Below are 24,890 nucleotides of genomic sequence, written 5' to 3'. Positions count from 1 at the left end.
AATGTGAGAGTAAGAGACAGACACACCGAAGTACATAACTATTGTCAAATATTAGAGGACTGAGTTCTTAGTTTCCACCTCTTCGAAAAATGAGATGGCAATATTACTTCACAGGACTGTCATGAAAAAAAGAGATCAAAGCACTCTGTAAACTGGAATGTGTTTATACCAATGGGTATTCTGTTGGTTGAGTGACATACCTAACTGCTGTGGGATGGGGCAACTATTGAGCAAAGCGTGGTCAGACCCAGATTAGTGTGCAAAGTTGAAGGTCAGGGTGAAAGACAGCCAGGAAAACTAGCAGATGAACAGCAGTCAGGATATACTAGCAGGGTCAGAGCAAGCAGTTGAACATAAATTAGACAAACAGGAACATGCAAATAGTGAAAAGTCCACACACACAGCAAACAAAACAAAGAAACTGAGTGGTGGGGAATGACTGTAGAACAAATATGAGGTATCATCCATCGCCAAGAAGATTTAGAAAATGGAGGCATTGCTCTGCCTCAGCCAGGGAGCTTTGGTGTGTGTGGGTCCTTACTCATTCCTTCTTTTCTTCTTTCCCTACCTTCTTCCATAACAGATTTATGGTGCTTAGAAAAAATCCCCTAGTGTGAGGAACCTAGGTATCCAGGAGGTATCAGGCAAAAGGGACACATAACTGGAGACCACATTCATGAAAAACATAAAGATCTAGGCATAGACACATAGAACACGTGCATTACAAGTATGTTCCTATTACACAGCTTCCAGTGCTTTTCTGTTTGGTATAGCTAAACTGGGCATGTGCAAGTAACTGGGCCTATTTGAAAATAGAAATAAGAAGATATATATTGCATGCTCTGTTATTTTTACCCACTATAAAATATTATGGGATACTGGAGTATAGAAGGAGAAATATATCTAAAGAAATGGCTATAGAACCATGAAAATGTATATATAATGAAAAAGGAAGAGGTCTGAGTAACTAAGGATGCTTGCAATTAAAAAGGGTATAAAGAATACTTTTTTTTTTTTGTCCTAACCAGTTTGGCTCAGTGGATAGAGCATCGGCCTGCAGACTCAAGGGTCCCAGGTTCGATTCCGGTCAAGGGCATGTACCTTGGTTGTGGGCACATCCCCAGTGCCCACAGGGGTGTGTAGGAGGCAGCTGATTGATGTTTCTCTCTCATCAATGTTTCTAACTCTCTCTCCCTCTCCCTTCCTCTCTGTAAAAAATCAATAAAATGTATTTTTTTTTAAAAGAATACTTTTTTTTTTTTTTTTTTTTTTTTTTTTTAGCAAAGATGGAAATTTATTGAAGAACAAGAACAGACTCCTACATGGGGAGGAGGAAAGAGTCCCTAAAGAATACTTTTAAAATAAACACCAGGATTTAAAAAATGATAATGTTGGGACTTGTCTTTCACTCCTCATTTGTCAGGATATCACTGGTTTTAAAGCATCCTGTGTGGTATCACCCAGATCACCAGTTCAGAAAGCCTTCTTTCTCGCTAGCAAATGTAAAATCTTTACAACAAAAGAATACCTTGTCTATTCTTCATAACACATGTTGGTAATGAAGATGCTCAATAGTTACGGGTTGGTGAAGTTATATTCTCTAGATCCTATTCACTTTCCATTTCTAATAGCCCCATTTCATTCATTGCTATGATTTTCAATTCTGCTGTCAAAAGTAAGTCCACTGTTACTCTGGTAACTACCGGATGTTTCAAACTATCCTCTTTGTTACAAATGAGGGAATTGCATCCTGCAGATAGAGATACTTGGCGAATTTCAAAGAGAGGAGTAGAAATTATGTCTGATGACAATAAATAGAATGATTGGATTAATACATAAAGTCTAAGACTACACACACTCTATTTTATTATTTTTAATCTATCCACAGTCTTTAGTAGTTTCCTATCAAGATAAGAACTTTATATTGTAGAGCCTGAAAAATACTTGCATATGACATTTAACTGACTTTTAACCATAAAGCACTGGGACTGTTTTTAAATAAACATAAAGCATTAGTATAAGAACACTACTCTTTCTCCGAGTCATTATCTTGAAAGGACAGAAACTTCCTCCCATGATGTCACAGTTCTAACATTTTAAAATTATTGATCAGCTTTTTAAAAACTGTCATTCAGCCCTGGCTGGTTTGGCTCAGTGGATAGAGTGTCAGCCTGTCTACTGAAGGGTCCCGGGTTCAATTCCAGTCAAGGGCACATGCCAGGGTTGCGGGCTTGATCCCCAGGAGGGGGAGTGCAGGAGGCAGCCGGTCAATTATTTTCTCTCATCTTTGATGTTTCCATCTCTCTCTCCCTCTCCCTTCCTCTCTGAAATCAATTATATTAAAAAACAAACAAACAAACAAACAAACTGCAATTCAGCCCAGCCTGTGTGGCTCAGTGGTTGAGCATCAACCCAGGAACCAAGAGGTCACCAGTTCAATTCCTGGTCAGGGCACAGGCCGGAGTTGTGGGCGCCATCCCCAGTAGGGGGCATGCAGGAAGCAACAGACTGATGATGTTTCTCTCTCATGGATGTTTCCTTCTATCCCTCTCCCTTCCTCTCTCTCTAAAAATCAATAAAAACAGAACTGTCATTCAGATTATTCTGGATACTGATTCCTAGGGGAGCACCTTTCCTATCTCTGATGTTTCTGGAGTTGTCACCAACTATAATATATGGTTGTGGCTGGGAAGTGCGGCATTTGGTTAGTTGGAAGTAGTCATGGCCTGTTAAATAGCTTTAAAAGATTTCCACCTTCAGCCCCTGAAGGCGCTATTTTTCTTTGTGGTGGGTTCCTTCGTTTTGTACATGAAATGACGTTAGTGTATGAATTTTGCAGATTTACCACGAAGTCTTTTTGCCCAAAGTCACTCTTCAGAGCATCACAGGATTGGGGAAATCAACATACAGCATCTCTGGGTGGCGCTGGAGGACCCTTTGCTGCACAAAAAGCCAGCATTTTACCCACTGCTTGGCGTGGCAGTCACAGCCAAGAAGGGCTTCGGGGAAAACAGGGCAGGGTATGGGAAAAGCCAACAGGTCCCTTCCCCTCGGTCTATTGTGATGGGCCTCCACAGCTGAACTCCTTCTGGGGCTTTGGGACTCAGCTTGGGAAGAATCAGGGGAAGCACTTGCCAAATTGAACAGCTGCTTTCTGCTTAACTTTTTTGAATGGAACATTGAATTTCTTTTCCAGAACATGTATGGATATAAGAAGGAATAGAAATGCCACTGTGAAAAATAGTTTTTTCATTGTAGAAAAGAAGCCCTCATAGTCAAAGAAGATAGGGTCTTGGTTTCCTTATTCCATTTTTCGAAAGACTTAATAGGAGAATAAGTGTTTATTTTTCCTCAGACGTTAATAACTATTCATTTACTCAAGTCCATGAGAAAGTTATTTAATAACAATGATAAACATAGCGCTTAGCATATGCCAGGTGCTTTCTAAGTGTTTTTACATATTTAATCATTTTACTTCTTCAAACAACTCTATGAGGTAGGGTGTATCAATTTTACAGATGAGGAAACTGAGGCACAGAGGTTAAGAAGCATGCCCAGTCATACAGCTAACATTAGGCAGAGACAGTGAGTGGGGTCCTGAATCTGGGTTCTTGGCCACTGTCACACCCAGATGGTTACTAAAAAGCAGAAAGAAAAATTCTTACCTTTTCCTAGGCAAGAGGTAACTAATCTCTCAGTATATTCAAATACAGTTTTTACCTAATTCTTCACTGTGAAATATGGGGAATTCAAAAGTACATGGAGCCTGCAAACTCCCATACTTTTATGAATGGTTCTAAGCAAAGAAAATGCTTTATGGGTTTAAACAAGTCAAATGCATGAATTCTCTCTTGTGCAAACTAGCTGGTGGTCTGTATTCACCACATCTCTTCTCTTCCATGAAAGACAATGGAGCTGAATGAAGAAGACATTTTTTAGGGAAAGGGAATTAGACCAAGTTAGGTCACAGGTGAAACATCCCTGGAGTTAGCTGAGAAAGAAATCGTGAGAAATCTGAGAAGAGCCTGGTGGGACTTGGTTTCCACAATTCTCATATTTAAGCATGAAATTAAAATTAGGTGCAGGGGTAGATTTTCACGGTCGTAAGCAGTTTGGTTACAGAATTCACACACTCTTCGTTCTACTCCTTTTAAAACTTCACTGTCTGAAGGACCTGAGAATTATGGCAGCTGAATAAATTCTCATTCATTAAATAATGAGTAGGAAGAGTTCAGAGTTGACTCAGGAGGAAGACCGGAAGCACGGTGAATGTGGGTAAGGACATTCCAAAGTTTGCAAATGAAAGCAAATCCCTAAAACATGATGCTTTTGCTAAACTATTATAGTAACTCAGGAGAGAAAGGAAGACACACTCCCATATATATGCTCTTTCATTTTTTTCTTCGCTATTCAGTGTTCCATCCAGATGTTGCAACTTTAAGCAGCTACAAGAATTTTCAACACAATAACTGAGAAAGTAAAGGTACAAATACATAAAAGGGACAATGATAATGTAATGTTTATTAAACTAACTTAAGAAAAATTTTAATTTAAATTACTCCATTTAAATGCATGAAAGGAATGGTCCACAGTAAAACAAAAGTAATATTTCCAAGAATTTTATTTTATTATCTAGTTCTGGATGCATTTTCAGCTGTTGACATCTGTCTTTATCACTATAATTGACACAGTCGTTCAAAATAAAGTTCCTGCCCAAATTGGACTGGATTTGCAGATGGGAATGAGATAAACTCAAAACAAGAAAAGCAACACCAATAACCAGTAAAAGTTTTTTTCTTGATATTTATATTTTATATTTACAAAAGTAAAATGGATACCAATTAGTCATTATGTACATGTGTTAGTGAATATTGGTACTTCACATTTACATATGTATATGTGCATTTGTAACAATCAAGTAAAAAAGATAAATTTTAAATTATTTTTACTTATGAAAAATATATAAAATGTGACTGATACACATATCAATTTCAGGGCTTGTTCAATACTCAGTGCTTAAAAATATTTGGGGGAAAAATCCCAACTATATTCTGATGGAAGATATTAAAAGTAAAGAGATAAGAAAATAGTGAGTGTTGAATGTGATTTTAATAAGTATGGAGGTGAGCAGGAAGAAAACAGGTATACTTCTAGACAAGAATCACACAGCATAAACCAGATGAGGAGTGGAAATGAAAGACGTGAAATTGAACAGAACCAAGGTACTTTCAGAGAGGGTATGAATTTGTCTTGATGAGTTCATGCTATTAGCCAATGCGGAATTGACTTCCTCCTGGAATTTCATTAGGAAACATACCTGGGACATTTACCCTCTAGTTCGCTAGTCAGTTCTTTATGCGGCTTCCGTTAAGAGGGCAAGGATGCAATTTGCCATATAATGACCTCACACAACTTCAGGGTATCTCTGTACTTACTGAAGAAACATCGGAAGGCATCAACTATAGTCCCAAGCATGGGCTGGGTGGGACTTTTTGGACCTCGAGTTTCTTCTTTCTCTAAAAACTGAGGTCCGTAGGAGTTGGGAAACTCGCCCCAGTGAAGGGAGCCCCCAAATCTTTCCCAGTGCGCTTCCCAGCCCATTCCCGTTGAGAGGGGGTGCGGGGCCCCAGGCCAGCCTGCTAGTTGAGGCAGGGGCAGCAGAAGCAGCAGATGGTCCGGCAGGGGTTCTTCTTCTGGTACTGCAAGGTCTTGCGCACCTGCACCTTGGCCTGGCCAGTGTAGTCCAGGGTCTTCTCCACGTTGAGCTCGATGACGTTCAGGGTGTCGGCCTGCTCCTCCACCAGCACCGCCATCTGCAGGAAAAGCTCGTGCACGTCCCGGATGCGGCTCTCCAGCTTCAGCAGCTCGCGGTGGCGGCTCTCAATCTCGTTGAGGGCCGCCCGCGCGCCCTTCACGTCGGCCAGCAGGTTCTCTGAGAACACGTCCCACTTGCCCTGCTCGAACATGTCCTCGATCTGATCGCCCGACACGTCCTTGCCCATGATCTCCAACTGGCGCTGGATGCGGATCTTGCAGTTGTCGCGCTGCTTCATCTCGGCCAGGTTGTACTCGTGCATGGCGCGCTGGAAGGTGCGGGTGAGCGCGCTGTACTGTGCGCGGGAGATGCGCGCCACCGCCGAGTTGGGTCCGTGCTGGGCCTCGGCCGCCTCGCTCAGCACCTTCATGGCACGCAGCTTGCGGTGGATGCTCTCCCCGCGGGCCTTGATGTCCTTGGCGATGGAGTTGGTGTCGCGCTTGATGCTGCTGAGACGCCGCATGGACGTGAGGAAGCGGGCGTTCTGCTTTCCCAGCCGCTTCACGTCGATCATCAACTGCTGGTTTTCATCCTGAAGGACCTTGATGTCTCGGTACAAGGACTCCAGGATGTGGTCTGTCTCAAACACGAAGTCCTCTTGGGGCGAGTCAAATTCATCGTCCTCGTCTGGGAACTGCTGGTCATATTGCTTGGTTAACTCCAGAAGTTCTGATAGCCGGTCCTTCATTTTGCCTGCAGGTAGAGATACCGAAGTTAGATTCCTCTAGTGAGAGCAATAAAGAAGTATTCTGCCCTGGCTGGTGTGGTCCAGTTGGTTGGGCATTATCCCCTGCAGGGAAAGGTTGCCAGGTTCGCCCTGGTCAAGGCACATGCCCAGTTGCATTGACGTTTGTCTCTTCCTCTCCCGTCCTCTCTCTTTAAAAATCAATTAAAAATCTTTTTAAAAACAAAGAAACATTTTGCTCAGCACTCCCAATTCTTTATTTCTGGGTACAATATATGCACTAAAATGAGTGGACAGTTCTATGTCATTTTGCTTACAAGTAAAGGACGAATATGACTAAGAGTCATGAACACAGTTGTATTTTATACCCTGTAGGTCTCTGCAGTTCAATATTACAGGTGCCCAGGATTCAATCAACAATTTAAAATTGTAGATTGCGTTGGGAACCAATCTTTTTCTTGCTTTTAAGTTCTCCAATAATTGCAAGTCAAAACAGACACAGAAAAAGGAAAAAAAAATACTTGCAAAGATTGTAATTTTAAATCAAGAGAGTCAATTTAGAAGGCTTTGGGGCCAAGTCTAAATGTCTGTTTTGTGTCTATTTCAGTCTCAGTCCTGTTCATCATAATATTCTTTAAATAGTGACTATATAAATCATAGTTTAAATTTTTTTCTTTTAAAAATGTTATAAAAGTAAAACATGCTTGAAGTAGAACAAAAACAAAATACACAAAGACAAAAATCTAATAAGGAAGTATAAAATTTGGAAGTTGAAATTCCCTTGTTCCTCTGTCTAATATCATTAATATATACTTCAGGTTAAGTGCTTGTTCAATACTCAGTGCTTACAAATGTTTGAGGAAGAAAACAAAAATATATACTCATGGAAGATATTAAAAGTAAAGGAAATAAGGAAATAGTTAAGTGTTTAATGCAATTTTAATAAATAAGAGAGGTGAGCAGAAATAAGATATATATTTAGGCAGGAATCACATAGCATAAGCCAGACAAAGAATCAGTAATGAAAGATATACAGTTTTGTCTAAGGTCTCTAGTGGTAAGTATCATTAACAAAGCTGCTTTAAAAACAAAAAATTACATGGAAAATTTCAATCCTATACCAGCTTAGTAGCAATAATAAAACACATTCCCATTTATCCATCACACGGCAGCAATATTTGCCCACTTTTAATGGCTTTTTGAAACAAGTTGGCAGCTCAAGTAGAATTTCCATGTTTTTATAAAGGTTGTTGTGATCATTTCCTCACTTAGCAAGGCAAAATAATGCTATGTCCTTTTTTTCCCATAAAAGTAGCTATTACGTAGGGCCAGTAACCAATTTCTAAGCACTTTTCATGTGATACCCTCTTTAATCTTCATACAGACTCCATGAAGTAGGCATTGTCATTATCAGAGTTCGCAAGTTGAGCATAGGAAGGTTAAAGAACTTAGCCAAGGTCACCAATAAGGAAACATTTGGGCTCCAGAGTACTCCACTTAACCACCATCCTCAACTATCTTCAGCAAATGCACAAAAGTGAGTCATGAAAGACTACCCTATTAAACAAGGAAATGTCATGTCTGGAGCCTCTGGGAGGGACTCCGGTGCAGGCTGAGACTGGCTTGGTGGGAGCTGGGAGACAAGCCAAGGCCAGCCACTGCAGGTGCCAAGCTTGTGGCCTCTTGGGAAAGGCCACAGTTCAAGCTGAGGCCAGCTGCCACTTGTGCTGGCCTTGGAGCTGCCTGGTGGCAGCTTCAACGTGAGCTGAGGCTGGTCGCTGCTTATGCCAGCTCGAGAGTGCTGGGAAAGACTGCAATGTGAGCCAAGGCCGGCCGCCACCTATTTGGAGGGTCAGGAGCATGCTTGGGATTAACTTCTTCCAGGGCAGGCAGGTTGGGCAGGGGAGGATCTCTGAGGAATGCCATGCCAGGGCAAATTGTGTTAGCCAGGTTATTGGAGAGTGACAGATCTGGACCAGCCAGGTGGAAGGAGAGTATAACAACGGAGCAATGGCATCTGCCAAAATTTCCATCCCCAGAGAGATTTACCACTCATCCCTGCCCCTCCAGCCCTACACTAGGGTTAGTCAATTAAATTTCTCTCTGTATGACCCAGGCACCTTTCCAACTGCTGCCTCTGCACTGGAGCTCAGAGTGAGCAAGCTTGTGGTTGAGTCCTTTAAGAATAATATCTTGGTCTTCCATAGCCCTTCATTTCTCTCAGCTGTAATCCTCACTGGTTTTCAAAGCCAGATGTGATGGGGACTCCTCTTCCCGGCACAGGTCCTCTGGGCCTGGGGGGCCTGATGAGAGAGGCTCATATGCATTACAGCCAAGTTACTATCTTATCCGGGGAAAGTACTTTAGTTAGCTACTATGGAGTTGAGCTGTATCCATCTGTTTTAGTTAGTATACAATTTATTATACTATGCAAGAGGTAGATGGGAGAGATAATGGATAAATTTTCATGAAAAAGGCAAGAATAGGTGATAATATCTTCCTTGCATCTTGGCCATGCTCTATATTGCTCTCCTAAAACCAAGAATCACTTCATACATAATATGAAGAGCAAAGCACACTTCAATCATACAGAAAATGGTCTTGGATGATGTTCAGGATGGTCATTCTTTTTCAAGACCTAACAACCATAAAGTCATGGGTCCTAAGTTAGGTGAAGGCCTAAGCATATTCAAAGGCTCATTCCATAATCTGGCAAGGAGAGAGAAAGAGAGAGTATGTGGAATTAAAGATGCTCTATGGAGATGCAGAAAAGATGGTGGCTTTCACCTTGCCTTTCTGACCCAGTCCAGCCCCTAGATGAGTTGGTCCCATGGACCTAGAAAGTGCATGCATTAGGAAAATTACAACAGAACGTCAACCAAAGAGGCTGCTGTTTCTAAGAACGTCCCCCAAAGGTTCAGGTATAATCCTTGCTGCAATTATATCGAAGTATAGAACCAAGCACAGAAAGAACATCAAACTAACCTACACAACCAGTAGCTTCATTCTGAACTGTGAGATTCTAACAAGGGAACTATGGGCTCTAGCCAGTTTGGCTCAGTGGATAGAGCATCAGCCTGTGGACAAATGGGTCCTGGGTTCAATTTCAGTCAAGGGCGTGTACCTTGGTTGCAGGTCGCTCCCTAGCCCAGATCCTGGTCCGGGCACGTGCAGGAGGCAACTAATCGATGTTTCTCTCACATTGATATTTCTCTCTGTCTTTCCCTCTCACTTCCACTCTCTTTAAAAATCAATGGAAAAATATTCTTGGGTGAGGATTAACATTAACTAACTAACTAACTAACTAACTAACTAACTAAATAAATAAATAAGGAGCTATGGTAAATTAGAAAGAAAAACCAAACAATTCTATTGACCTTCCTATCTCATTGTGATAAAGAGTAATGTAATAAACTTTAGTAAATCTATATATATAAAAGGCTAAGCGACAGTCTGACTGGCTGACCGGCCAGTAGCTATGACACACACTGACCACCAGGGGGCAGATGCTCAACAAAGGAGTTGCGGAGCTGTGGTCACTTGGCAGTGGCAGTTCGCACTGACACACCCTGGAACCAGAGAGGAGAGAGCCCATTCCTTGCAATTCCTCTCGCACTCCAGGACCCCTTGGGGGATGTCTGAGAGCCAGTTTCGGCCGATCCCTGCAGGCCAGGTCGAGTGACCCCACTGCTAGAGGGACCCCGCTCATTCCACAGATGTCCTTTGAGCCATGGCGCCGGTCCAGGTGCAGTCAGCCGGGGAGGGACAACAGGAGGTTGTCTCTAGGGCATGTCTGGCCCATCTTGCCCAGTGCTACCCCACTGGCCACCACCCAGGACTGCCTACATTAGTCCCTGCACCAGAGGGACTATTTAATTTCCTTTCAATGTACACAAATTCATGCACCAGGACATAGTTATATTCATAATGTTGCTAAAATAAATCTTGCTTTGATTCACACAGAGATGAAGAATTCCAAAGAAAAATCAGAACCAACTACCAGAAATCTGCTTCTGCTTTCTAATTCTCTTTTCAGGCATGCATATCATCTGTCCCAAGAACTAGATCCCTCAGGGAAGGAAGGGGAAATTGCACAACCCTTCTTTCATTGGGCAGTAAGATTGGATGTAAGAGAAAATAAAGAAACAGACAAATGGTTAGCACGGTGGCTCTCAGACATTAGAAAGCAACAAACAGCATCTTCGGGACAACTACAAACATTACAGATGTCTGGGCTCTTTCAAGTTTCTGATTCCATAGGACTAGGATGATCTGTTATTCAAACGCACATCGAAATTTATGGTCCATTCCATAGGTAGTTATTGTGGTAGCTTTTTATTCACAAACACTACACAGTTCCAGACAACTTATAATAGTCCCCAGGTTAGGGCCAAGTTGATGAGCAAGCAATTGATAGGGAAAGATTCACAAACATAGGGGAAGAGAGGTTCAGAAAGCAGGTTTGTACTTACTTCAAAAAGACCAATGGGGGTGATAACTACATAAGTAATCCAAACCCTGGGTGCTACAAAGATCAACCATGAAAGTCATTGTTCCTTACTTGCTTCCAAGGAAACCAGTTATAAACACAACATATAGTCGTATCTCTGATCATAAAAGAGAGGCTTTGTGCCTACTCACTCTAAGGAGAACAAGCAGAAAATGTTACTACATGGTTACGAGCTGAATTATACACCCCCAAATTCATATGTTGAAACCCTAAACCCAGTCACACAGAATGTAATCATATTTGGAGATAAGGTCTTTGAAGAGAGAATTAAGTTAAAAGGAATTCTTTATGTAATTCATTCATTATTATACATTAAGCAATATATGCATTAAGCAAAATTTTCCCATCAGGAAACAAAAGCTTTCCTTTGTTTCACAGCAATATGTTAAATTTTCACAAGTGGAGAAACTTCAGACATGTGGATATACAATGCAAAGCGAGGCAATGTGCAAGTCATGTGAGGTTTAGTATGGAGATGATTTTGTAGATTACAGGAGGGAAACAAATCCAAAAGCATAGAAGGGCCTTATTTTTGTAGTTATGACAAAGAAATGTATTAGAGACTACTCCTCTGTCATGTGAGTTCAGAAAGCTCAAGACTTTTGCTTCTTTTAGGAACTAAAGTACACATTCACACACACACACACACACACACACACACACACACACACACACACACACACACCATTCAGTTATTAGTGACCAAAAAGATCTTGCAATGTCTCCCCTACTTCATAAATGAAGTTACCACATTCTGATTTTCAGATTTTACCATCTATCTCTCCTAATTTATTTTATTCCAATTTTTAAAGTCTTGTTAAAAGAAAATGATGATCTACAAATCAGAATGGCTTTATGCCTAGGTTCACCACCGCTCCATATGGTGCCTTAATGAGCCTTTGTGTAACGACCACATGACATCTTTGTGAAAGCTAGGAGAATGCCTCTTTCTCCAGGAGGATGCACCCCTGGCCCAGGGCACAGAGCCTGGTGAGCTGGGCATTGATGGCTCTCCAGACCCTCTTATCCATGTGGCCAGGCACCCTTGTGCTGGGCACAAGTGCAGCCCCATGTGGTCACCCTGAATACACCTCTCCGCACCACCTCATCCAGTCCCTCCAGCCCACCCATTACCACAAGCATCTGGTAGGGGCCAGGAAATCCCAGAGGTCCTGTGTCACAATAATTTAGTGGTACTTTATAGGACATGCCATAGTAATACAACCCTTAAAGGATAACAAGTGTACTTTCCCAAACAGATTGATTCAGATCCATAAGTGAATGAATAATTTCTCTCAACTGAGTAAAACCCATTGTTCTGCTCCATTTTTTGATTTTTAAAAATGACACATCTAAGAGGAAAAAATCATTCTTTGAATCTCTTAAAAATTATAGGCTGGAAAAAAAAAGTCTTATCTTCTTGCTGCTCCAAAGTTAATTTAAAAACAAAAGAAAAAACTTGTGCTGGATCCTAAAGTGTATTGGCAAGAACACACTTAATAGTTTAATTTCTTGGGGTTTACTCAAAACACAATTTGAGAATTTGAAGAGTGTTAATTGAGATGGGTTATTATAAAAGTGCAAGGCTAGAAGAACAATAAAAAATATGGCTTGTTTCTCTTCTAAAGCAAAATGCAGGAAGGAGTTTCTCCAAAGCATTTTGGGAAAGTCTAATCAAAAAGAGCAAGAACTTCCCTAAAAAAAGGTTTCTGAAGTCTTTAATTTTATAGAGAACATATTCCCATCTAAGTCCACTCTTCAATCACTTGTACTCATTTGTTTCTCCCTGACACTTCACTTTTCAGTTCCCTCAATCAGAATTTTCTGCCAATGTCTCAAGAGAAGAAGGGCCCTACCTGGTTTGGCTCAGTGTATAGAGTGTTGGCCTACAGACTGAAGGAAGGGTCCCAGGTTCAATTCCAGTCAAGGGCACATGCCCAGGGTTGTGGGCTCAGTCCCCAGTAGGGGGCGTGCAGGAGGCAGCTGATCAATGATTCTCTCTCATCATTGATGTTTCTATCTCTCTCCCTCTCCCTTCCTCTCTGAAACCAATAAAAAAGTATTTAAAAAAAAAAAAAGAGAGAGAGAGAGAGAGAAGTAAGAACGTTTTCTTCGTCAGCCTTGAATTCTTTTCTGAGTATGGAAAATGCAAACGGCAAGAAGCAGAAGGCGCCAAATAAGTCAGGGGAGCAGCAAAAAGCTTCAAAATCCCAACCAGTACCAACTAAAGAGAAGCATGGGGCTGCTGGTGAACCAAGTAAACAAAGAACCTCAGGGATGGAGACCAAACGGAAGAGATCTAAGAAAGATGACAAAGCTTCCTGTCCACAAAAGATGGCACAAGAAAATAAAAGAGTAAGAATTCACAAGAAGATACCAATTCCTCCACTGCCCTTTCACTTGCCACCAGTTAACCTGATTCACCAAGATCGTGAGGGGTTGGTGCCAGCAATTAAAGCTGAGCACCAGTGGCCAGAAATGGGAAACATATAATAGGCTGCGTGCATATGCTTACCCTAATCAAAAGAATATTCCTATCAAACCAGAGGGAGGCAAAGATATTGACATTATCACAAAGGATATTGAAGATGCAAAAGAGGGAAATGACTCTGGACAGTTTTGGTCTTCCTGAACTGACTGCTCCCCTGGTGGTGGTGGAGGGGGGGGGGGGGCGGGGGGGCGGGGCTGCTCCTGACGGGGGTGCTGCTGCTCTGCTGTAGGGAATGGACAATATTTTCGTGACAACTTCCACCCCGGATGATGTGTTTGCCTCCTGGAGCAGAATTGCAGCCACTACTGGGAAGACTGGGAAGATGGAGACGGTGAGGTTGACACAGGAGGCCTCTGATTACAAGTGGTGTGTGGTCCATGGACAAAGTCTCCCTGCAGACACAGAGGGTTGGGTTCAGCTACAGTTTTATGCTGGGCAAGCCTGGGTCCCTGAGAAACCGGGGCAAGTGTGTTCACTTTTCTTGATACCTTCCCGCAACTTTCCACCCCCACACCTGGAGGATAATATGTTGTGCCCCAAATGCATTCATAGGAATAAGGTATTAGCGGGAAGCTTCCGTTGCCAAGAAAAAGGGTACGGCTATGATTGTAATTAATATGGTAGAAAGGTGACTACAACCAACTCCACGGTGCCACTGACAGCAACTCCCGGCTGCTTGACACCCTCCATGTTCCCTGCTTACAGGGCCCAGACGGGTGGGGAGCAGATGTTACTCTCAGACTACCAACAGTGCCTGCTGCTTCGTCTGCTGGGATACGGTTATGTTTTAACATAGACATGCATCTCACAAACTATCATTCATTGCGGTGAAGATGCAAAAGTCACTCACACCATCCAACGATTGCCCATCTGAAACAGAAGTGACTCCAGCAGCTCTTTCCCGGTGGGAGCCTGAACTGAATCTCTTGAGGAGAGTGGAGAAACAGGTGTGCTCCCTCACTAGACTCCTGCTCAGAATTGTGCCAGCTCCCCCCCCCCAAAAAAAAAAAAAAATTCTTAATATTAAAAACATTTTCTGAAGTTGTCTTAACTTGGGATTTCTGTAGTGTGTCTCTGGGATAAAAACACGGGGCACTTGGGCCAGTATCATTTCCAGTTGTAATTGTTTTGTATATTTTTGCTGTTTAAAATATGTCCAAGGTTACTTCTGAGTCATAAATACCTAGCATACTTAAAATACATATGTAAAGTAATTCATCTGCTATGTTTCGGGAACTTTGTTGTATGCAAATTATTGTTAATGTTCTTAACTTGGTAGGATTAAGCCAAAAGGCATGATTTTGTTTCAGTGTAATAAAAAATATACAGTCAATAAACAGCCAGTGGGCAGCTTGGGTTTTATTTATAGCAACATGCTTTTGGATGCATTTTGCAGAAATGCTCTACAAATCAAAGCAGCTGTTCCTTTATTTGATCCAAACATCTTCTCTACAGCTAAGTGCTGTGCAGCCCCTATATGGGGAATTAGCCCCACCCACTAATTTGAGAGCCCATCTGTAAACCACAAAGCTACACTAGCTTCTTTTACCTGAACCTCCCTTAAAAAAAAAAAAAAGGTTTCTGAAGTCTTTAATTTTATAGAGAACTTATTCCCATCTAAGTCCATTTGAGCTGCTATAACAACATACCAGAGATTGGGTAGCTTATAAAAACAGAAATTTATTTCTCACGTTTTTGGAAGCTGGAAGTCTGAGATCAGGGTGCCAGCATGCTCAGGTCTTGCATCTAGTGAAGGCCTGCTTCCTGGTTCATAAATGTCCATCTCCTTGCTGTGTCCTCACATGGCAGGAGAGGCAAGCAAGCTCTTGGGGCCTCTTCTATAAGGACACTGATCCCACTCGTGAGGACTCTACCCTCATGACCTAATCACCTCCCAAAGACCCTACCTCCCGATACCATTGCCTTGGGGGTTGGAATTGCTGTGGACCAGTGATTGCTACTTGTGCCCTGTCCATGTACCTTTGTTTTTAATGAATGACATATTTTGGTAATCCTTTCCCTGTCTTACCACTTATGTTGGGTGTGTATGAGGAGATCATTTATTTCTAGTCCATTGTCTCAGGACTAAGAGACTCCCATCTGAAGAGCTGAGTCTGAGGTGTCCCATCCGGATCCAAAATGATGCACGTCATGGAAAAGCCTCCAGACTTAGAGACTAAGCCATAATGGGATGAAACTTCTGGGAACCCGGGGATAAAGGTGAGCATATGTTTCTTGCAGGAGAAATGTGAATAAATTTTGCCAGAGGCAGACTATATTTGATTACCAAAAAATGGCCACAGATTCTTAGCAGTACCCCCTATCAAGAAGTTGTGTCAATTTCCCTACACTTTGAATCTGGGTTTGGTCATGAAACTTGCTTTGACCAAGAGGACAGTAGCAAACATGGTGCCAACAGAGGCTCAAGGAGCACTAGCACATCTGGGCTTGCCCTCTCTTACTAGTGGGAACTCTGACACCACAATGTGGGAAGCCAGGACTAGCTGCCTGGAGGATGAAGACCACAAGGAAAGAGAGGCCAGCACCCAGGTGACCTGCCGCTGCAGCTGTGTGACTGCGCCCAGGTGCGCTGAGTGAAAGAATCACCCAGTACTTACTCTCTAACACAGGGGTGGGCAAACTTTTTGACTCGAGGGCCACAATGGGTTCTTAAACTGGACCAGAGGGCCGGAACAAAAGCATGGATGGAGTGTTTGTGTGAACTAATATAAATTCAAAGTAAAGGAGCAGAGGGGAGAGCAAGAGAACCGGATAGACCAGCCGGATCCGGCCCGTGGGCCGTAGTTTGCCCAACATGTACTGTGGTAGCTTTATATGAATTATCTCATTTAATTTTCATGACCATGAGAAATAACAATATGATTTGGGGGGTGGTTTGTTACACTGACAAAGCTCACTGATACACCCCTCTCTTTGTTTCTTTATCCCCACAGTGGGTGTTCTTTAAGGAAAACCTAAGAGAATGGCATGGATCACAGATAAATCATCATTTTGGAAAGTAAATTCTCAGGCATTTAAAATAAAATTTCAGTCTGGCCGGTTTAGCACAGAGGTTGAGCATTGACCTATGAAACAGGAGGTCAGAGTTTGATTCCCTGGTCAGGGCAACCTGGGCTTGATCCCCAGTGGAGGGTGTGCAGGAGGCAGCCGATCCGATCAATGATTCTCTATTCATTGATGTTTCTATCTCTCTCTCCCTCTTCCTTCCTTTCTGAAGTCAATAAAAATATTTTTAAAGAAGAAATAAAAGTTCATTGCTATCATTTTAAAACACAAATATAAGTAGCACGTACCAAATAACTGTCCTGCTGATGTATGTCACCCACTCGATGAGCACGGCCTACTTATTATATACCTTGGTTTTGATGCAGTAGATGCTTACAACACCCTATTCATGTTGTATACAAACGTTACAATAAAGCGTGCACATAAAAGAAGCCTGAATTTCTTAATATGTGTGAGGACAGCCTTCCCTTCCTTTTGAAGATTGTGGTCATAACCAAAGTAAAAAGAAAAAAGAACAATGCTGAAAAAAAAAAGATGACCTCACACACAAGCAGGCTTTGCAGACAATGCCGTGAGCTAAACAGGAGTCCTTGAGCAGTGGGGGTGGGCCGGCACAGAGACACTGGGCAGCTTCAACCTTGGCTGAGTTTCAGTCTGATAAGAGGTTCTGAAAACTTGAAGAGCCAGTTTTGAAATGGAGGTGGGTAATCCTAAGTGTAACAGATCACCAAAATAGAGAACACTGGGCCGGCGAAACGCAACTTCTCACACAACTCCACTGCCATGTTCTACAGCTTCCTTTGTCGCCCAGGACTGGACCACACCTGTTTCTTGCTATTACACTACAAAGAGTATCAATTAGTGGGATGTGCACTAAGTTGCTAAGAACTTCTGAAGTTGATTATGGCCCTTAGAATGCTTCAGGAGGTGAAAGGCAAGCAGAATACTTGTTTTCAGAGTCGTAGAATCTGCTTGGAATTCCACATCTACTTAGAGAGTGGCCAACTGTTGAGCCTGCTGAGATATTCAAGTCCAGCTCTGCCACCACTGGGACGGGCCTGGGTGACCTCGCTGGTTTCAGTGTTCCCGGCAGAAAGATGTCCATTCCTGATGGATGAGTGCTGTTCACATCTCTGCTGGTCACATTTCTTTGCAGTCACCTTATCTTCCCCATGTAGAATACCTACTACTTAGGATGGCGGAGAGAACTAAATGAGATAGTCCACATAAAGTTCCCAGAACAGTGCCTGGCAGAGCAAGCACTCTGTATATGCTACCGATTACTGTCTATTCTGGGATTTTACTCCACTCAAAAGACTCATGTAGATTCAGTAACTATTGTATAAATGGTGCATTTGCTCATTCATGTGCCACTAATAGTTTATTACCTGTCTCATCTACAGTCACGAGTGAACACTAACACCTGTGCGTTACTATATTCTTTGGGGTTTCAAATTACTTTTTTTCTAATTCTGTTCCTGTACAATCTCTCTTTTTTTCTGCATATGATAGCAAGCCATGATCTCTGAGGGTGGGGATGGGGGGGGGGGGGAAGGGAAGATAAGGAAAAGAAATCAAATGATACAGAACTGTTTTACATGAAAATTAAAAATTTCACATCATCTAATACTAATCTATATTAACCAATGACCAAGTCTATGATATAGTCTTCAAACTCTCTTCTATCCTAAAGTTCGTGAAGAGTTAAGAGACAGGCATTCAGAAGAACGATAAGATGAAATATAGAACATTTCCCTGGTAAACCACAGGAGTTCTCCGGCATTTCTCCTGCGGGGGCATCTCTTGGGGCTACAGGGCCCTGGGGCAGGTCCCACGGTGCTTTCACAGCACCAGCATTTTTGTGCAGGAGAAATTAGGTAAAAAGGAACTCCAAAGGCAAGCAGGAATGGGAGAGGGAATTTTAAGCTGGGAGGGAATCTTCACATTTTACTTTTATGTTCCAGAATCTCACGGTGGTTTCTGCACTTGCACCCGCCCCCGGGGACTGGGAGAGAGTCTGGGAGTGCCTCGGCCAGCCTGAGGACTGCTGTCTCCAAGGCTCAGGGATTACAAAGTGAGCGCCTGGGTTTTCTCTTGGGAGCAGATGGACAACTTCCATTCGATCAACACCCATCGAACGTTTCCCTCATCAACGTCTCACAAAGGTAAGCCCCATTCCCCACCCCACCCCATTAGTTAGGTTCTGCTGTTAGTGTTGGTGGGGTTTGTTTTGTTTTATAGGGAATAGATCTTGCTCCTCAGTTAACTGACATGATTCCTGAAAGCAAATGTGGTGTGGGAGAAGGTGCTATTACTCCTTAGGGACCACGTGCAGATCATATGATCTAAAATGATCCGGAGCCCGGCCAGCATGGCTCAGCGGTTGAGCGTTGACCTATGAACCAGAAGGTCACTGTTGGATTCCCAGTCAGGGCACATGCCTGGATGAAGGCTCCATCCCCAGTGTGGGGCATGCAAGAGGCAGCCCACCAATGCTTCTCACTCATCATTGATGTTTCTATCTCTCTCTCCCTCTCCCTTCCTCTCTGAAATCAATAAAAGTATATTTAAAAAAATATTTTTTAAATTATCCTGAAAACCAAACAACTATTCTGTGATCAGTTTCTATATTATCTGATAACTCAATGGACAGAATATTAATGTCCTATATTCACTCAGAACCTCGGGGAAGTATAAGTTGTTAGGTGCTTTGCATTTACTGTATAAAAGAGGGCCAAGAAAACAAATTCATATATCACAATGAAAATTTTTATTTCAAAGTGAATTTGTCATGAAGACAGTTCAAGATCCTGAACTCACCTCCTCCCGAGGTCACACCAAATCAACAACTACATCTGAATCATTTCCATCTGAAAAAGACCTGGAAACTATCTGAATAGCACGACAACAAAAGATTAAAGGACCACATTGAGATGCCTCGGTGAGGCAGGAATGTGATGACCCACAATCAGGAGAAATTTCACACAGTATCTCCCTGACGAGTGAGGGGTTCATGTCCCACACCAGCCACCCCAACCATTGGGACCTGCCCCCAAAGAGATGGGCCCTCAAAACATCTGGATCTGAAAACCAATGGGGCTGCAGTTTAAAAAGCACCTAGATATGTGAAGGAAATTCACTAGCTAATCTTTTTTATTTGGGGTTGGGGAGGGAGGGCGCGGGGGAGAGAAGGAGGGAATTTAATGCATTTTATTTAACAAATTCAGGCCATAGGATATTTGTAATTTAATTCCTTATATCTACTACATGCATGTATCCCAGAGGAAACAGGAAGCAATGCTTAACAGGAAATGTTTTTCCGTGGCTTCTTTATAAAATCCTCAGATATCTTCTCTTTTTTACATTAGGATTTTACCTAAAGTGATCTTCAGCAAGAGACTTTTCTTTTGCATGTTGAATTTGCACCTCCACTTCCTGCCTTAACCACTCTTCTAATTCTGCATTCTTGGAGCATGATGAGCTATTGGAGCTGATCCTCCAACGATCTGCGGAAGTTTTCCCGCTCCAGGAAATGCGACCTTCCTGAATTTGTTGATATTCTTTAGTTGACCATAATCATCGTTCACACTGGGTGCATTTCTGGAGGCAGAGTTACTAACCACTAGCAATCTACATTCAGCTGGTAACACCTTCCTTGGAGGCGTCTCACCATCATCCTGAAGCCTGTGGTTGTTGGACGAACAGGGGCCACATGCTAACCTGACTAGCTCAGGGAAGGCCTGCCTGGCAGCCTTGCAAACTCAGAGACCTAAAGTAACCACAAAGGATGGTCTGAAATTAAACTTTTAAACTAAAAGCAGTTTATGGCAGGTAGTCATGCCCTAGGCTAGATTCTTTCCGGACAAAAGTCAATATTTACCGCAACTAAGACTGTCTGTTGTCTTTTGCATCTATGATAACATATCTTTGGAATGTCAGGGTAACTTGTAACTTCCCTTTTTCCAGACCTCTCAGGGCACAGCCAATGTACCAGCGTGCCAGGGCAGAGACCACAAATTCCCTCATTGTTACTGTTATCATGTTAATTGTTGCTGTTAACTATTCTGTACCCACCTACGTAAAAGAAGCATATGTCTATCATTTTACTTTTTATCTGATCCCAGAGGTTTCCCCACTTTGCTTTCTTCCGCCTCCCTAATCTATCACTAATGGATTTCAGGTAACCCACTTACACCTCCTCCTTTGATTATATGTATAAGACAAGGTGAAAAACCACCATTCTCAGGAGCATTATCTCAATATGTTGAGATTCTGCTTCCCGGCAATTGTTGACAGTTTGGCTCAAACAAACTCACAAAAATTCTTTGCAGGTTTGAATGTTTCTTACATTAACAGTTGTTAGGTGGTTCTTCTTTAGTTGACCATAGTAATTCTTTCTTGATCTCACATTTCTCCCCAATTTCATTTTCTTGAGACATTTTGTTACTTTCTGGTATTGTTTCATCATTAAAAGAGTCATTTGTTTCTATAGGCAAACTTGGCATTTTTCTGATTTTGACATCTTTGTCCAACAAGTATTTAGTGAGTATCTACTATGTGCCAGGCAATATGAGAGGATGAAATTAGCTCAGTGAGCAAAACAGACATGATCTCAGTCCCTCAAAATAGATAGTTTTAGATTTAAAAAAGCTTATATAGAGCATTTCTAAAGAAAGAAATGAAAATTTCAGAAATGTGAAAGACTTCTGAAATATTTAAAACAAAGACATAGCTGAAACCAAAACTGACTTAGGCAACTTCCTGATCTTAACACATTTAAAGACAGAACTATCAAAAGAATAAGGGAAATACATCTTTGGTTTTCTGTGCAATTACAAAAATTTTCTTAATTTTAGTAACTGGTGTCAACTATGACACAAAGATATAATAGGTTAGTGTTTAAAAGAGGCTGCAAAGGTGAATAAGCCTACACTGAACTCCCAGCTCTGAGCAAACTGGAATAATACTATCAACCTCAAGGGGTACGCAGGTGCCTGACATAGAGTAAGTGAATTCTCAACCCACGCATTCCTTATGATTTTACTCACAGTGGCAAACATATGCACTCTCTATGAACATCAACAAGAAAATCTGTAGATGATAGTTGAGTTATTTATTTTTTACCTACTGCCCTAAAACAAACAAACAAACAAACACACAAAAAACCTTCCACTATGACCATTTTATCCTGCCTTCCCTCTAGACATGCCCTCCAAACAGAGATGTCCCTGGTGTGAGAGGATATTAAAAAACAAGAAACCACAATACCTGCCCTCAACTAAGCTTACAATGCATGGGGAGAAATAAGCAAGTATTGAAATAAAGGAGTAAGAACTGGCCAGAAAAGGAGAAAGAGCACCCAGCTTAAGCTTCTGGGTGGGCTGGAAGCTACAAACTACAGCACAGTGCTCTCTCCTCTCGTTCCAGGGCCAAGCAAGTGAAGTGGGCAGATGGAAGGTGCCGACACTGACCTCTGAGCAAATGGGTTTCAAATCGGTCTATACCAACGCAAAAGCAAATCTGTCAACCCCCTCGTAGGCCAGGATCATCAGATTCTTAAAATTCACTTTTTAAAGGCTGTAATGTAATCTCATAATTTTCAGAGCTTTAAGTTTATTTTCTTTTAGAGTGTATTACATATTGAAAAATGAACACATTAATTTCTAGCAATGGCACATTGAATGAGATGCACAGAAACTTCCTTCTCTGCTCCTATTTATTTTACTCAGTAAATGAAGAAGTCATTTTCTTGTCCTCTTTTTGCCAGTGCATGTGCTCACAAACTGGACACACACACACACACACACACACACACACACACTCAGGATTTGTTAGTTTTGAACTAGATAGACCAAAAACTTTCCTTTGTTAAAAAGTGGTCCCATGTCTTATAACCAAGCCAGCCTTCTAGCTTCTATTTTTATATATAACCAAAGCCAGCCTTCTAGCTTCTATCTATAATAATAAAAGCATAATATGCTAATTAGACCAGACGTCCTTCCAGATGTCCTTCTGGATGACCTTCTGGACGAAGCCATGGCGGTGGGGGCCGAGTCCCTTGCACGAATTTCATGCATCAGGTCTCTAGTTTTTATATAAATTACTAGAGGCCCAGTGCACAAAATTCGTGCACTTAGGGGGGGGTGTCCTTCAGCCAGGACTGTAACCTCTTGCAGTCTGGGAGCCCTCAGGGGATGTTCAACTGATGGCTTAGTGCTGCTCTGGAAGCAGGAGAGGCTCCCGCCACCCCCACTGTGCTCGCCAGCCATGAGCCCAGCTTCTGGCTGAGCAGCACTCCCCCTGTGGGAGCGCACTGACCACCAGGAGGCAGCTCCTGTGTTGAGTGTCTGCCCCCGGGTGGTCAGTGCGCGTCATAGTGACCGGTCATTCAGCCGTTTGGTCGATTTGCATATTAGCCTTTTATTATATAGGATGTTTCATGAGAATGGTAACTCTCTCTGACCTTATAACTAAACCTGGCTACTGGTTCTATGATCTCACAATTTCCAGCTCTTTCTCTTTCCAAATACTCAACATATTCTATTAATTGCTTTACTGAGTATCTTCTCTGTTTGCCCATAAGCTCCATGGGGTTAGAGTCTGTACTTGTTTGTCATGTACCCCAGAGCATCCAGCATGTCGGAGAGCCTCCATAAATATTTGTTGAATAACTATGTTCACCAGAATGGTTGTTTCTTTCAATCATTTTTTATGAGGCTAGGTCTCTTCTACACACAGATGAAAACGATGGTCCTATCCCTCAAGGTGCTCACAGGCTGGTGGAGAGGATGATAGTAAGTGTAATAATAGAGAGATAGACGGGAGTACTTTCTGAGCTCAGTGAAGGGTGGTGAACTCAATCTGGGTGAGGGGAGGAAAGGTTTTTCGATGAAGATAGTGTGTGAGCTGATTCTAAATAGCTTAACAGGAGTTAGATGAGCAAGGAGAAGAGGAAGGAAACGCAAGCAGAGAGAACCTGAGTGAAGGCACGAAGTATTAAAGGTATAGGAACTGCAGCAATCTGATGTTGAAGGAATGAACAAAACATATCAAACTGTCCTAGGAATTTACCAGATTATTCTTTTTTCGTTGTTATTTTTCCATTGATTTTTAGGGAGAGTGGAAGAGAGAGGGAAAGACAGAGAGAAACATCGATGTGAGAGAAACACATTGACTGGTTGCCTCCTGCACAAGCCCTGACCGGGCCCAGGCCGGGGAGGAGTCTGAAACCAAGGTACGTGCCCTTGACCTGAATCAAACCTGGGACCCTTTGGTCCGCAGTCCAACGCTCTATCCACTGAGCCAAACTGGCAAGGGCTATCGGATTATTCTTTAGGTGACTAGTATTTTATGTAATGACCTGACTCAAAATTGGTAAAAATTTAAAAGTGCTTTTTCTTTTGAAGAAAATAATTATTCTCTAATTTCAATAAATCAGATAATATATTTGCTAGTCATAGTCCTCTCTTTCATCTTAATGGATGGTCATTTAAGGTTTTAAGACAACACCTCAAAGCTTCATCTGGCAGATTTCCTGGAACCTTCTTTTTCTCCTATACTTTTTCCCCTTCTTTTTCTCCTGTACTGATTCCTATAATTCTCTGATTCCCCATCCCCTTAACTCCTCCCTCTCTACAACTATTCAAGGAATTTGGCATTTCTCACCAAGGCATCTAAGTTATTAAGGTCCAAAGACATCTTCCGCTCTCTCCAGGAATCTTGGTCAGAAGCCAGGCAAGGAATTTGTGCTAGTCTCTCTATTGGCCACACCAGGAAAGTGCTATGAAAGATTAGGGATGACTGTCACTGTATTGAGCTTGCTGGGATTAAGGCTGAGGTATTTCTCTGTTGTCCCATGGTTCTCATGACTTCTTGCTAATTTGAAAATTCCAGCAGGCATGGTCATCATCAAGGGCATAATAGTTTAGAGGAATGGTTCTGGAACTCTGGCCTGTATCAAAATCATCTAGGGAAAATTTGTAAAAATCTCAATTCATGGGTTCCACTCCAAAAGATTCTATTCCAGTAGATCCTGAATGTGGACCTGGACTGTTTGTTTTCTTTGTTGTTATTGTTGTTTTTTTTGTTGTTTGGAGAGGAATGGTGTTTTTAAATATCCCAGGTACATCTGATACTTATAAATCTACAGGCTTCAGAGATTCAATAGACTGGTTTGGGGTCTTTCAAAAGGTTTAAAAAGATGAGAGAGAAGGAGGGAAAGAAGAGAGAAGAAATGTATCCTAACATCACAAAACTGTTTACCACTTAATAATGTTAAAGATTAGAATTATAGCAAAGACCAATATTAATTATACTTTAGTTATCTGGACAGCCAAGGGGTTTTGTTAGTCTTGACTATTAT

At 42.0% G+C, this 24,890-nt stretch overlaps 1 protein-coding gene and 1 pseudogene across 3 annotated transcripts in view; one reads left to right on the top strand and one right to left on the bottom strand.

Moving 5' to 3' along the window:
- Positions 1-4,501: 4,501 nt before the first annotated feature.
- STX11 (syntaxin 11) overlaps positions 4,502-24,890 on the bottom strand; it is a 35,263-nt gene continuing 14,874 nt past the window's right edge. The window contains exon 2 of one of the 2 annotated variants that reach the window (XM_080665013.1): positions 4,502-6,508. In XM_080665013.1, the coding sequence (XP_080521139.1) occupies positions 5,640-6,503 (864 nt within the window). In that variant the 5' untranslated portion in view covers positions 6,504-6,508 and the 3' untranslated portion in view covers positions 4,502-5,639. The remainder of the gene's footprint in view (positions 6,509-24,890) is intronic. The other variant, XM_080665012.1, reaches the window with a different exon arrangement.
- Positions 13,150-14,117, top strand: LOC308245910 (developmental pluripotency-associated protein 4-like; annotated as a pseudogene). The gene has a single exon. The product of its transcript is annotated as a developmental pluripotency-associated protein 4-like (transcript).

The sequence above is a fragment of the Plecotus auritus genome (genome assembly GCF_963455305.1).
Source record: "Plecotus auritus genome assembly, chromosome: 4".
Taxonomy (NCBI): Eukaryota; Metazoa; Chordata; class Mammalia; order Chiroptera; family Vespertilionidae; genus Plecotus; species Plecotus auritus.
This window is presented reverse-complemented; position numbering and strand designations above follow the sequence as displayed.